At 46.1% G+C, this 13,698-nt stretch overlaps 1 protein-coding gene across 1 annotated transcript; it reads right to left on the bottom strand.

The window, feature by feature from the left end:
• Positions 1 to 3,857: 3,857 nt before the first annotated feature.
• Positions 3,858 to 10,796, bottom strand: LOC311127989 (uncharacterized protein). Its single transcript, XM_084159909.1, has 2 exons — positions 10,716 to 10,796; positions 3,858 to 5,456 (listed from the first exon to the last, which is right to left on the bottom strand). Exon 2 carries the CDS (start codon positions 5,447 to 5,449, stop codon positions 4,085 to 4,087), a length of 1,365 nt encoding a protein of 454 aa, XP_084016035.1. The 5' UTR covers positions 5,450 to 5,456; positions 10,716 to 10,796; the 3' UTR covers positions 3,858 to 4,084.
• Positions 10,797 to 13,698: the final 2,902 nt, after the last annotated feature.

The raw sequence follows: 13,698 nt of genomic DNA, 5'->3' as shown, positions 1-13,698 counted from the left end.
CGCTCCGTGTAATGATTCCGTCATAGTCGCAATCAGAGGGAGTGGATAACTGTATTTCACAGTGATCTGATTGAGACTATGGTAATCAATACACGGGCGCAATCCTCCATCCTTTTTCTTCGCAAAAAAGAAGCTCAAGGACGCAGGGGAAGTGGAGGGCCGTATGTATCCTTGTCTCAGAGACTCGGCTATGTATGTCTCCATAGCCCCCTTCTCCTCTTGAGACAGAGGATACACATGGCTCCGCGGAAGCGCTGCTCCTGCCTGGAGGTCTATCGCACAATCCCCCTGTCTATGAGGTGGCAATCGCGTCGCCCTCGCCTTGCTAAACACGAGTGCTACCTCCTCATACTCAGGGGGAATGTGCATTGCGGGCACTTGGTTCGGACTCTCCACCGAGGTCGCCCCCACGGAAACACCCAGACATCGCCCCACACACTGGGCAGACCACTCCTTAAGAGCCCTCTGTTGCCACGAAATAGAGGGGTTATGGGTAATCAACCAGGGAAGCCCCAGCACCACTGGATACGCAGGAGAGTCGATCAGATATAACTGAATAGTTTCCTCATGACCCCCCTGCGTACTCATCCTAAGTGGCGCTGTGACCTCCCTAATCAACCCCGATCCCAACGGGCGGCTATCTAGTGCATGTACAGGGAAGGGAGCATTGACAGGAAGGAGGGGAATCTCTAACTTAACACAAAAATTCTGATCAACAAAATTCCCAGCTGCGCCTGAATCTACTAGCGCCTTATGCTGGGAATGAGGTGCAACCTGTGGAAAACTGACAGGTATACATAGGTGCACAACAGAGAGCTCTGGGTAAGTGGGGCACCTACTCACCTGGAAGGACTCCGCAGTGCGTGGCCTGCTGTCTCGTCCTCCTGGAGACCCTCCCCAGCACCTAGCCGCAGTGTGCCCTCCACGGCCACAGTTGGTGCAGGGGACGGCCCCCCTCGGGCTCCCTCTCCTCCTCTCTCTAGCGCCAGCACCTCCGAGCTCTATAGGGCTCGGCTCTGAGGTGCTGGAGGATGGAATGGACGGCCCCCACTCGGGACATCCGCGGGTGACCAGCAGGGTGTCGAGACGGATGGACATGTCCACCAACTGGTCGAACGAGAGATTGGTGTCCCTGCAGGCCAGCTCTCGGCGGACGTCCTCCCGCAGACTGCATCGATAGTGGTCGATGAGGGCCCGCTCATTCCACCCTGCATCCGCCGCTAGAGTCCGGAATTCCAAGGCGAACTCCTGGGCGCTCCTCTTCCCCTGTCGGAGGTAGAATAGACGCTCCCCCGCCGCTTTCCCCTCAGGTGGATGGTCGAACACGGCCCGGAAGCGGCGGGAGAACTCCGCGTAGGTGATAGTGGCGGCGTCTATCCCCCTCCATTCGGCGTTGGCCCACTCCAACGCTTTGCCGGTGAGACAGGAGATGAGGGCGGAAACGCTCTCGTGTCCCGAGGGCGCCGGGTGTACGGTGGCCAGGTAGAGTTCCACCTGCAGGAGGAACCCCTGACACCCGGCAGCGGTGCCATCATACGCCCTCGGGAGCGAGAGCCGAATCCCACTGGGTTCCGGAGCTTGGATGGGCGGACTGGCCGATGGGGGTGGTGAGGTAGGTGGAGGTGTGGGTACCCCTCTGTTCTCCCATCGGTGCAGAGTATTTATTACGTCCTGCAGGGCGGTCCCGATCTGATTGATCCTGTCGTCCTGCCCGCGGACGCGCTCCTCCCACGACTCGGGCGCTGCTGCTGCTGCTCCTGCTGATTCCATCGGTGGTGTGTAATTCTGGCAGGAAATGCTGAATGTGGATGTGGTGCAGGAATCAGGCGCAGGACACAGAAGCTTCGTCCAACACACTTTAGTAGACGATCAAGCAAATACAAACGGGCCTCAAAAGAGCCCGGAGGCGAGCGATTACGCACGCCGTGCGTAAACACCGAAAATACAAATAAGTGCGCACACAAGTGCGAAACTCTCCAAAACAATGGAGCAAAACAATACGGCACCTGCTGACAGGCGGACAATTACACACAACACACGACTAACAAAACGAGAACTTATAGGACACATAATTAACACTAAACGGAAACAGGTGTACAACTAAGACAAAACCAAACAAACATCGATAACATACAACGGTGGCAGCTAGTACTCCGGGGACGACGACCGCCGAAGCCTGCCCGAACAAGGAGGAGGAGCAGCCTCGGCCGAAACCGTGACACTGTGCCTTTAAACAGCTTGGAAAATTCCAGAAAATGATGTCATGGCTTTAGAAGCTTCTGATAGGCTAATTGACATCATTTGAGTCAATTGGAGGTATACCTGTTGATGTATTTCAAGGCCTACCTTCAAACTCAGTGCCTCTTTGCTTGACATTATGGGAAAATTAAAATAAATCAGCCAAGACCTCAGAAAAAACATTGTAGACCTCCACAAGTCTGGTTCATCCTTGGGAGCAATTTCCAAACGCCTGAAGGTACCACGTTCATCTGTACAAACAATAGTACGCAAGTATAAACACCATGGGACCACACAGCCGTCATACCGCTCAGGAAGGAGACGCGTTCTGTCTCCTAGAGATGAACGTACTTTGGTGCGAAAAGTGCAAATCAATCCCAGAACAACAGCAAAGGATGTTGGAGGAAACAGGTACAAAAGTATCTATATCCACAGTAAAACGAGTCCTATATCGACATAACCTGAAAGGCCGCTCAGCAAGGAAGAAGCCACTGCTCCAAAACCGCCATAAAAAAGCCAGACTACGGTTTGCAACTGCACATGGGGACAAAGATCGTACTTTTTTGAGAAATGTCCTCAGGTCTGATGAAACAAAAATAGAACTGTTTGGCCATAATGACCATCGTTATGTTTGGAGGAAAAAGGGGGTGGCTTGCAAGCCGAAGAACACCATCCCAACCGTGAAGCAAGGGGGTAGCAGCATCATGCTGTGGGGGTGCTTTGCTGCAGGAGGGACTTGTGCACTTCACAAAATAGATGGCATCATGAGGAAGGAAAATTATGTGGATATATTGAAGCAACATCTCAAGACATCAGTCAGGAAGTTAAAGTTTGGTCGCAAATGGGTCTTCCAAATGGACAATGACCCCAAGCATACTTCCAAAGTTGTGGCAAAATTGCTTAAGGACAACAAAGTCAAGGTATAGGAGTGGCCATCACAAAGCCCTGACCTCAAACCTATAGAAAACTTGTGGGCAGAACTGAAAAAGCGTGTGCGAGCAAGGAGGCCTACAAACCTGATTCAGTTACACCAGCTCTGTCAGGAGGAATGGGCCAAAATTCACCCAACCTATTGCGGGAAGCTTGTGGAAGGCTACCCGAAACGTTTGACCCAAGTTAAACAATTTAAAGGCAATGCTACCAAATACTAATTGAGTGTATGTAAACTTCTGACCCACTGGGAATGTGATGAATGAAAAAAATGCTGAAATAAATCATTCTCTCTACTATTATTCTGACATTTCACATTTTTTAAATAAAGTGGTGATCCTAACTGACCAAAGACAGGGAATTTTTACTATGATTAAATGTCAGGAATTGTGAAAAGCTGAGTTTAAATGTATTTGGCTAAGGTGTATGTAAACTTCCGACTTCAACTGTATATTTTATGAATGTAATATCTTTATAAACCATTTACAAATCCCCTTTTGCAGTATCTGATTAAAAGTATATATACTTTATGCTTAATAAATGTTTTGAATGACCAGTGTAATTTCTCCCAAATAGCTGGACATGCCCCTAGTAGACATTCCAGCAGTGCCTGGTGCTCCAGGGCTCCAAGCTCTCAAAATGACCTAGAACATAACAATGGTAAAATAATAAGCACACAACACAGGATGTTTAAGGAAATATATTGAACATTTTATTCCAAAACATTAATTGTATTTTATGATTTATATAGGCCAATATCTGCCCTTCTGTGGTCAAGTATTAGTACAATCAAGGATTACTGATGAAACTAACAGAATCTGCGGTTGGCCTACTATTCAAGACAAATTGACTAGTACTGTGTAGATTTAGGGTTGTGAACTTACTGACAAGAAATTAAAACAAACATGGTTCTCTTTCAGCGTTCCCAGGGAATCGTTTGTGCAGAGGGGTCGTAATCTTTATTCAGAAAGAATCGAGCCTGGGCCCCAGGTCGGATGGACATGGTAGACATGTATGTATAGGTGTCATATTTTTCTGACTCTCCCTGATAGTTGAAATACACAGACCAGTAGAAGGTATCATATCCACTACTTACACTATTGTGATTGGAGTAGAAGCCAACCCATGAGTTACAGAACTTAACCTTCCAATCGGTGAAGGTCTTCTTGATAAACAGGCGAGCGCAGGCATATCCATTTATAGTGTAGAGCTGCAGACTGGCATCATAGTTTTGGATGTCAACAGGATGCTTCCTGTCTGTGTCGTCAAACTTAGGGCCACTCATGATGACGTACGTGTCATCCATGTGCTGGAGACTGACGCTCAGGCCGTGGTTTAGGTACTGGTTGGTGTCAAAGGTTCCATAGCTGCTCTTGCCAATAGAGTGAGCGAGCCACATGTCGTCATTATAGAGGGTCACTTTGACCCCCAGGTCCAGCACACTGTCAGGGACATTAGACCATCTGATCCGGGCGTACCCGTTGTCAGTGGATTTCACCTGCAGCACAATGGCATAGCACTCCAAGTGGTTATTATTCTCACTCACTGTAACTCTGTTTTTTACAGCAGTGGACTCGTTGTGAGCCCTTGGGCCTGCTGCGTCTTCCACCTGATGTGTTTTTATGGGAGTGGATGAGCTGGAGCAGTAGCAGAACTGGTTGAAGGATCTGGAATCTACGTCATAGCCAGCGATGTACAGAAACACGGCCAGGCCGTCCATCCGGTTGGCAGAGACGGACCGGATCTCTCTCAGGAGGGCAGGGCTTATGCGCCAGGTGTTAGCCGGGTCATATTGATTGCTCCGGGGATCGTTAAGAGGATAGTGCTGCGTTATATAGAGTGCCTCCAACAGCGGGCTGTTGGGGCTGGTTCTGACAACTACTCTGTCCCTGTTCCTCTCCACATTCCCTGGGGTGTAGCGATAGCTTTGGCTGACGTAAGGGGCGAGTCCGTATTGTGTCGGTGTATTGAGATTCCCTACTGCGTAGTAAGCCTGTAGGTTTTGATCTTGCAGTGGTGGAAACACACATTCAAAGTTACTGAAGAAGTGGAAGCCCCAGTCTCCCCTGTCTGGTATGAACATTGGTACGAGGGCATCATTGTTATCCACGACTAGGTTGTGGGCGATGAAGTAGAGCAGATATAAACCGTGACGTGGGAAGCGGTGGCCAAACTCAATATTACTGAGATCACTGATTGAGTTTAGGGTTGGGGGGTCTGCCCAGACCAAGGCCAGGGGAAGCAACAGGAGGAAGATTAATAGCAGGCCTTCTCTCCCCATGGTGAACCTATGACAGAGAGACGGGCAGTGTTAGCAAGATAAAGGGCTCTATTCAATCCGCAGTACTGAAGATCCACTTTATAGCGCAATTGACGGTTGCGGAGACTGCATTCATGGTCGCTCTTTTGGAAATTACATTTACATTTTAACGTGGATCTTCTGCGATACGGACTGAATCCAGCCCAAAGTGTTCAAATAAATGGTAGTTGAAAAGTTACGTTGAACGCTGTGTAAATTGGCGTGTTGTGTGTGAACTATCCCTTTAAGATATTAATCAACAACTGCAGATAAAAGGTCACTATAGTGAACTAATGTAGTTAATGTAAGTTAAATCAGTAAGGCTGGTCTGATTGATTATCCTCACATTCTACTTTGATTCAGTAGTAGGCTACAACATAATTCACATCACATCCTTTATCATGGGCACAGTAGGAATTTATATCTGATGTTTACAAATGTTCTCATCAACAGCACAACATCATGTCATTCCTCCTCCTTTACTATCAATTAGCCACGTGCAGGATTTGTCAATCACCTATACCCTATAGCCAATGAGCACAGCAGAATAATGCAACCTCACCCCGCTTGCTAAATAACCTATGGGCATACCTGTACAATAATGACCTTGCTCTCCGGTCACCAATGGGCGTACATCTTGTGATGTATTTAAATGATCTTTTACCACTTTTTTCTCTCTCGCTGTCTTGAAGCAACAGTGTTACCGTCGACCCACCACCTCCCCACTGCCACCAGCTGAAGTCCCGTAATCGGAACCTCTTTTCCCAGCCGGGGGGTTTCCCTGCCAGCTGCCCACCAAAGGGCTACTTGCCAAGCCAGCATCTGGCTCCGGGGGTAATCCTTTACAGACGAGGCCATCCCCTAAACTATTTCAATACTTTCATATTCACATTTTTGTCTCTGTTGTTTATCCAGTTAAGCCTGTACTCGATCGAACTGATTTAACCTTGCAATCAAAAAATATTTTTGGGTGGATGAACTTAATAGAATTTTGATTAAATACATTTGAATTCGTACATTTTGAATGAACTCCCAAATTGATAGTACAATACATATATTTACAGTTTGTGAATATGTGATATGGGGGTTGGAGACATGTTTATTTCAACATTACAAAATGATTTTTTTTATAAACAATGGCAACACTGCCATGTTGCACTAAGCCTTGCTGTTGAAAAATCCCATCAGTGTCCAACTTTCGGCTGTCACAGATGCACCTCACCTGACTAACTCCTCGACTTTCGTCTGTAGTCGGCTTGATATAGAAATTAAAATATATACAGGTTAAAAGTTATGACTAAATGTAGTTGTGAAATGTTCTTGTTTTAAGTATGATTAGTACTTTCTTAGTAGTGACTAATTATTACACTCCGAAACTGTGTGAGATGTGTTAGAATCTACTACCTGGTAATGTGTGAGTGTAGGACCAGTAAAGATGATGACACTGTGCTACTATTTAGCAATGTGAGTAAGAGTTAGACCAGACAACAAAGGACAAGGAGAACTGTCTACAGGCAACTGAGAAACCAAGATAAAGAGGCCTCCCAATTTAGGGAGGAGAGAAGAATATTGTGAGAACGGCGATAACTAAAGAATGAATGTGTGTGTGGGTGTATGCATGTGTGTATGTGTGTGTGTATGTGTGTGTGTGTGTGTGTGTGTGTGTGTGTGTGTGTGTGTGTGTGTGTGTGTGTGTGTGTGTGTGTGTGTGTGTGTGTGTGTGAACTGATGGTCAGGAGAGCAGTTTTAAAGTGGAAAACTACAGCCTGCCTAAAGAGGGGAGGGATTTTTGTATGACGTGTGAGTATAAAAGATGGACTCTGAAATTGTGATGGCAGAATTCTCAATGAATAAATCTCAGACTATGCAGACTGGGACTCTGTCCGTTTCTTGATTTTGGGAGACACACAGAGACACTGAAATAGTTTGTTAAATAATTCACATAACAGCTTGGTCCTTCTGAGCCGGAACCCAATACCTGCCTCTGTCATTCCAGGTAAATAGAAAGTCCTGCCATTTGACATTAAGGGTTAAGACAGGCCAGAGGACACCTGATTAATGACAGAGACGGTGACGGAATCCAAACCTACATTGAATCTCGGCTGCAAGTGTCGTATATGAAGATTATGACGTTGTTAATGTTTTTAAGTGGAACCGGAGAGGACGTTTATTTTAGTGTCAGAGGGAATGGTTTTAATGTGACACCCCGGATAGGACAGAGAAGTCTGTGTGTTGTAGACAGGGGATTGGACAGTAGAGGGAGCCACCCATATCTCGGGGAGATTATATATACTGGGGGAAAAACGAAGAAGAGGTTAGAGCGACCATTGCAATCTGTGACGTCGCTCTCCGGGTGTCATGACATCCGTCACTTATGCTGAAATCTTGTGATATGAATAAACTTATGATCAAAGGTTCAGTATGAGCGGACTCCAGTGGGACTTACAGGGAGGGGTGTGAAGTGAAGAGAGGGTTAATATAATTGAGTAAATTTGGACGGTTAAGATCACTAGGAGAGGGAGAACCCATTTCTGTTGTATGAGACTGACGGAATTGTCAACATTACATTTGAGGGGATAAATTCCTCTGTAACGGTATGAGATAATTCTGGGGGACTAGTCAAGACTACATAGACAGGAAGGGGTGATTCCAATTGTTGTGTGAAACTGTTTTGAATAACTTGTTATATAGAGGTGACTAAGGGATTGTTAACAGTACCAGCCATGGGAGGCAAATCCTCACAAGAGGTCCCAGAATTGACTGGGGACAAGAAATACATGGAAATTGGAGACAAACAAAATGTGTATTATGGACCTAATTAAAAAAAAAAATATATGGCTTTACTGGGCTACTTGATGTAATTAAACTGGAATCCATGATTAAACAAACGCATGTAAATTGTGGTAATGATCTAAAGAAACAGAAAAGAGAGGAACAGGAGGATTCAGAGCTAAGCTCAGGAGGGAGTCAGTATGAGTCAGGAGATGAGAGAGTAGGAGGGGGCCAGTACCCACTGATAGCCTTACCTAATCTATTGGCGGGGAATGAAAGGGGCCCCAGCAACTTTAGATGTAGTGAGGCCAGAAACAAAGGGGCAGTGTCCTGGAAATCACAGTCTGTTTTGTTTTTGGCCATACAAACGCCTCACACCGCGTGGCTGCTGCCTCTCTAACCTGGTGGTCCCTGCACGCATGACCCACGTGGAGTTCCTGGTCTCCGGCAGCCTCTGGAACTGCCGTTCTGCGGCCAACAAGGCAGAGTTCATCTCAGCCTATGCTACCCTCCAGTCCCTCGACTTCTTGGCGCTGACGGAAACATGGATTACCACAGAAAACACTGCTACTCCTACTGCTTTCTCCTCGTCTGACTATGTGTTCTGGTCAGCGGGGCGGTGGCACAGGAATCCTCATCTCTCCCAAGTGAACATTCTCTCTTTCTCCCCTGACCCATCTGTCTATCTCCTCATTTGAATTCCATGCTGTCACAGTCACTAGCCCATTCAAGCTTAACATCCTTATCATTTAGCGCCCTCCAGGTTCCCTTGGAGAGTTCATCAATGAGCTTGACGCCTTGATAAGTTCCTTTCCTGAGGATGGCTCACCCCTCACAGTTCTGGGTGACTTTAACCTCCCTACGGCTACCTTTGACTCATTTCTCTCTGCCTCCTTCTTTCCACTCCTCTTCTCTTTTGACCTCACCCTCTCACAGTCTCCCCCTACTCACAAGGCAGGCAATACGCTTGACCTTATCTTTACTAGATGCTGTTCTTCTACTAATCTCATTGCAACTCCCCTCCAAGTCTCTGACCACTACTTTGTATCCTTTTCTCTCTCGCTCTGCCCCTACTCAGATGGTAATGCGCCGTCGCGACCTTGGCTCTCTCTCTCCCGCTACTCCCTTCCGTCTTCAAGAGAGCGAGAGTTGCACCCCTTCTCAAAAAACCTACACTCAATCCCTCCGATGTCAACAACTACAGACCAGTATCCCTTCTTAATTTTCTCTCCAAAACTCTTGAGCGTGCCATCTTTAGCCAACTCTCTTGTTATCGCTCTCAGAACGACCTTCTTGATCCAAACCAGTCAGGTTTCAAGACTGGTCATTCAACTGAGACTGCTCTTCTCTGTGTCACGGAGGCTCTCCGCACTGCTAAAGCTAACTCTCTCTCCTCTGCTCTCATCCTTCTAGACCTATCTGCTGCCTTTGATACTATGAACCATCAGATCCTCCTCTCCACCCTCTCCGAGTTGGGCATCTCCGGCGCGGCTCACTCTTGGATTGTGTCCTACCTCACAGGTCGCTCCTACCAAGTGGCGTGGCGAGAATCTGTCTCCGCACCACGTGCTCTCACCACTGGTGTCCCCCAGGGCTCAGTTCTAGACCCTCTCCTATTCTCTCTATACACCAAGTCACTTGGCTCTGTCATATCCTCACATGGTCTCTCCTATGATTGCTACGCAGATGACACACAATTAATCTTCTCCTTTCCCCCTTCTGATAACCAGGTGGCGAATCGCATCTCTGCATGTCTGGCAGACATATCAGTGTGGATGACGGATCACCACCTCAAGCTGAACCTCGGCAAGACGGAGCTGCTCTTCCTCCCGGGGAAGGACTGCCCGCTCCATGATCTTGCCATCACGGTTGACAACTCCGGTGTGTCCTCCTCCCAGAGTGCAAATAACCTTGGCGTGACCCTGGACAACACCCTGTCGTTCTCCGCTAACATCAAAACTGTGACCCGATCCTGTAGGTTCATGCTCTACAACATTCGCAGAGTACGACCCTACCTTACACAGGAAGCGGCACAGGTCCTAATCCAGGCACTTGTCATCTCCCGTCTGGATTACTGCAACTCGCTGTTGGCTGGGCTCCCTGCCTGTGCCGTTAAACCCCTACAACTCATCCAGAACGCTGCAGCCCATCTGGTGTTCAACCTTCCCAAGTTCTCTCACGTCATCCCGCTCCTCCGCACACTCCACTGGCTTCCAGTTGAAGCCCGCATCTGCTACAAGACCATGGTGCTTGCCTACGGAGCTGTGAGGGGAACGGCACCTCCGTACCTTCAGGCTCTGATCAGTCCCTACACCCAAACGAGGGCATTGCGTTCATCCACCTCTGGCCTGTTGGCCCCCCTACCTCTGCGGAAGTACAGTTCCCGCTCAGGCCACAAGGGAGGAGCAAAAACCCACAGACACTCTGCCCTCCGTGGAATGAGTTTGACACGTGGTGTAATTTTTTTGAGTCTTACCTGGTCCTGGTGAGCAGTCTACCACTCTAGTAGATCCAGTACTAGTAATGTGATGTGTCTCCTGTACAGATTGGAAAGAGCTATCACACACACAATCACACACCCATATTTATCCAACCCTTTTCTAGCCAGATTAATCATTAAAAATGTGTTTACAGGGCCTGGAGTCTGGTCTAGTGGTTAACGCTCTCTCCTCCGGAACCATATACTTCCCTCTGTGGTGGGGACCCTGTTTAATCCCAGCAAGGGGCCTGTGCATGTCATAAATAATACATCAAAAATACAAAAGGAGTTATTAGAATACATAATTGCATTGGGGCCATACATATATGCACTGTATAGCCTTACCTATGGAGTGTGCAAGAATGAAATGGGGTATCAGCCTACTGAGTGACACCCACAGATTACAATTCCAAAGAATCTACACAAATATTAACACCATAGCTCTTATTGCAGAACTTTGGCTGTGGGAAATCACCTCCCCAGTCAATCTATTGTGCGTTTTGAACATTCATATTGGACTGTACATCCTTACCTATAGAGTGTGCACCCATGAAATGGGGTATCAGCCGTACATAAATACAAAAGGAGTTCAGATTTCTGTTCTCCTTAAATAAACTCTACTTCATCTCCCTCCTTCTGTTCCTATCCTGCCATCTCCTTAAAAAAACACATTTACAATATAATCCCAGTGCTTCTAGACCTGATGACTTTGTCTATTCAAAAAATCTACAGTCCCCTGTAGCTCAATTGGTAGAGCATGGTGCTTGCTACGCCAGGGTTGTGGGTTCGTTTCCCACGGGGGGACAGTATGAAAATGTATGCACTCACTAACTGTAAGTTGCTCTGGATAAGAGCGTCTGCTAAATGACTAAAATGTAAATCTACTCCTGTCACAAAATGTTCCAATAGATGAAAATCGGGTCGATCAACAACAGCCTAGTTTAGAGGCAGATTATGTAAATGTCTATATTTACTGTACTATGGTATATGCCTCTGAAAATGTGTATTGAAAATGGGATCATAGTATATAATAAGGGTTCTGTAACAGAACTATACACAACAGTTAGCCTAGTGTCTGTCTCAGCCAAAGCTAACATTACAGGCATTATTTCCTAACACACTCTATAGGGGGTCAGGGGTTATCATAATGCTGACTGGTTAAACAATCAATGTCCTTGGTTACACTGTTTTTTGGGGAGATAACTCTCTCTTTCTCGCGCACACACACACACACACACGCACACAACCCCATAGAAATGAGGTGAAATTGTATGATGGTCAATCCCTGATGTAAAGATTTGAGCATGTAGAATAGATTTGTTGTTGTAAACACAATTTGCAAGCGCGTAGTGGATGAGTTTTGAACATGAAAGAATAATCTGTAGTTGTAAACATATTCTCAAATGTGTAACTGATGAGTTGTGAACATGAAAAAAAGCACAATTGTAGTTGTAATCGCATTCGCAAACTTGTATCTTAATATTTGTAAGCAATAATTGCCTCTGTACACCTGCGCATGTCAATTTCGGGCGCTCAGACTTTTGGCAGTGCTTTAGCACCCTGGCATGACAAAAATATTTGTAGATGTGCAAACAGCCATTTTTTTTGAGTAAGGAGAGAGAGGCCTGTGTGAAGAGAGCCACAATATTGGACTACGCGGTTCGCCTTCAAATTAAAGTCCCCCATTGAAACTGATCCAAACGGATACAAATAGTGGAATAATGACATATCTGGACTAGATAATGCTGGTTGGAATGTTATTATATAACTTAAAATAAATACAATAATTAATTAATTTGACTATAAACAGTAAAACAAACTTTGCAAATCATACTGTGGATTTATTAGAATACATAATTGCATTGGGGCCATACATATACAATAATAATATTATAATAATATGCCATTTAGCAGACGTTTTTATCCAAAGCGACTTACAGTCATGCGTGCATACATTTTTGTGTATGGGTGGTCCCGGGGATCGAACCCACTACCTTGGCGTTACAAGCGCCGTGCTCTACCAGCTGAGCTACAGAGGACCATATATGCACTGTATAGCCTTACCTATGGAGTGTGCAAGAATGAAATGGGGTATCAGCCTACTGAGTGACACCCACAGATTACAATTCCAAAGAATCTACACAAATATTAACACCATAGCTCTTATTGCAGAACTTTGGCTGTGGGAAATCACCTCCCCAGTCAGTCTATTGTGCGTTTTGAACATTCATATTGGACTGTACATCCTTACCTATAGAGTGTGCACCCATGAAATGGGGTATCAGCCATACATAAATACAAAAGGAGTTCAGATTTCTGTTCTCCTTAAATAAACTCTACTTCATCTCCCTCCTTCTGTTCCTATCCTGCCATATCCTTAAAAAAACACATTTACAATATAATCCCAGTGCTTCTAGACCTGATGACTTTGTCTATTCAAAAAATCTACAGTCCCCTGTAGCTCAGTTGGTAGAGCATGGTGCTTGCTACGCCAGGGTTGTGGGTTCGTTTCCCACAGGGGGACAGTATGAAAATGTATGCACTCACTAACTGTAAGTTGCTCTGGATAAGAGCGTCTGCTAAATGACTAAAATGTAAATCTACTCCTGTCACAAAATGTTCCAATAGATGAAAATCGGGTCGATCAACAACAGCCTAGTTTAGAGGCAGATTATGTAAATGTCTATATTTACTGTACTATGGTATGTGTATTGAAAATGGGATCATAGTACATAATAAGGGTTCTGTAACAGAACTATACACAACAGTTAGCCTAGTGTCTGTCTCAGCCAAAGCTAACATTACAGGCATTATTTCCTAACACACTCTATAGGGGGTCAGGGGTTATCATAATGCTGACTGGTTAAACAATCAATGTCCTTGGTTACACTGTTTTTGGGGGAGATAACTCTCTCTCTCTCGCACACACACACACACACACACGCACACACGCACACACGCACACACGCACACACGCACA

This window comes from Coregonus lavaretus (genome assembly GCF_964263955.1).
Source record: "Coregonus lavaretus genome assembly, chromosome: 4".
Taxonomy (NCBI): Eukaryota; Metazoa; Chordata; class Actinopteri; order Salmoniformes; family Salmonidae; genus Coregonus; species Coregonus lavaretus.
Note: the sequence above shows the minus strand (reverse complement) of the source record. Positions and strands in the feature narration are given on the sequence as shown.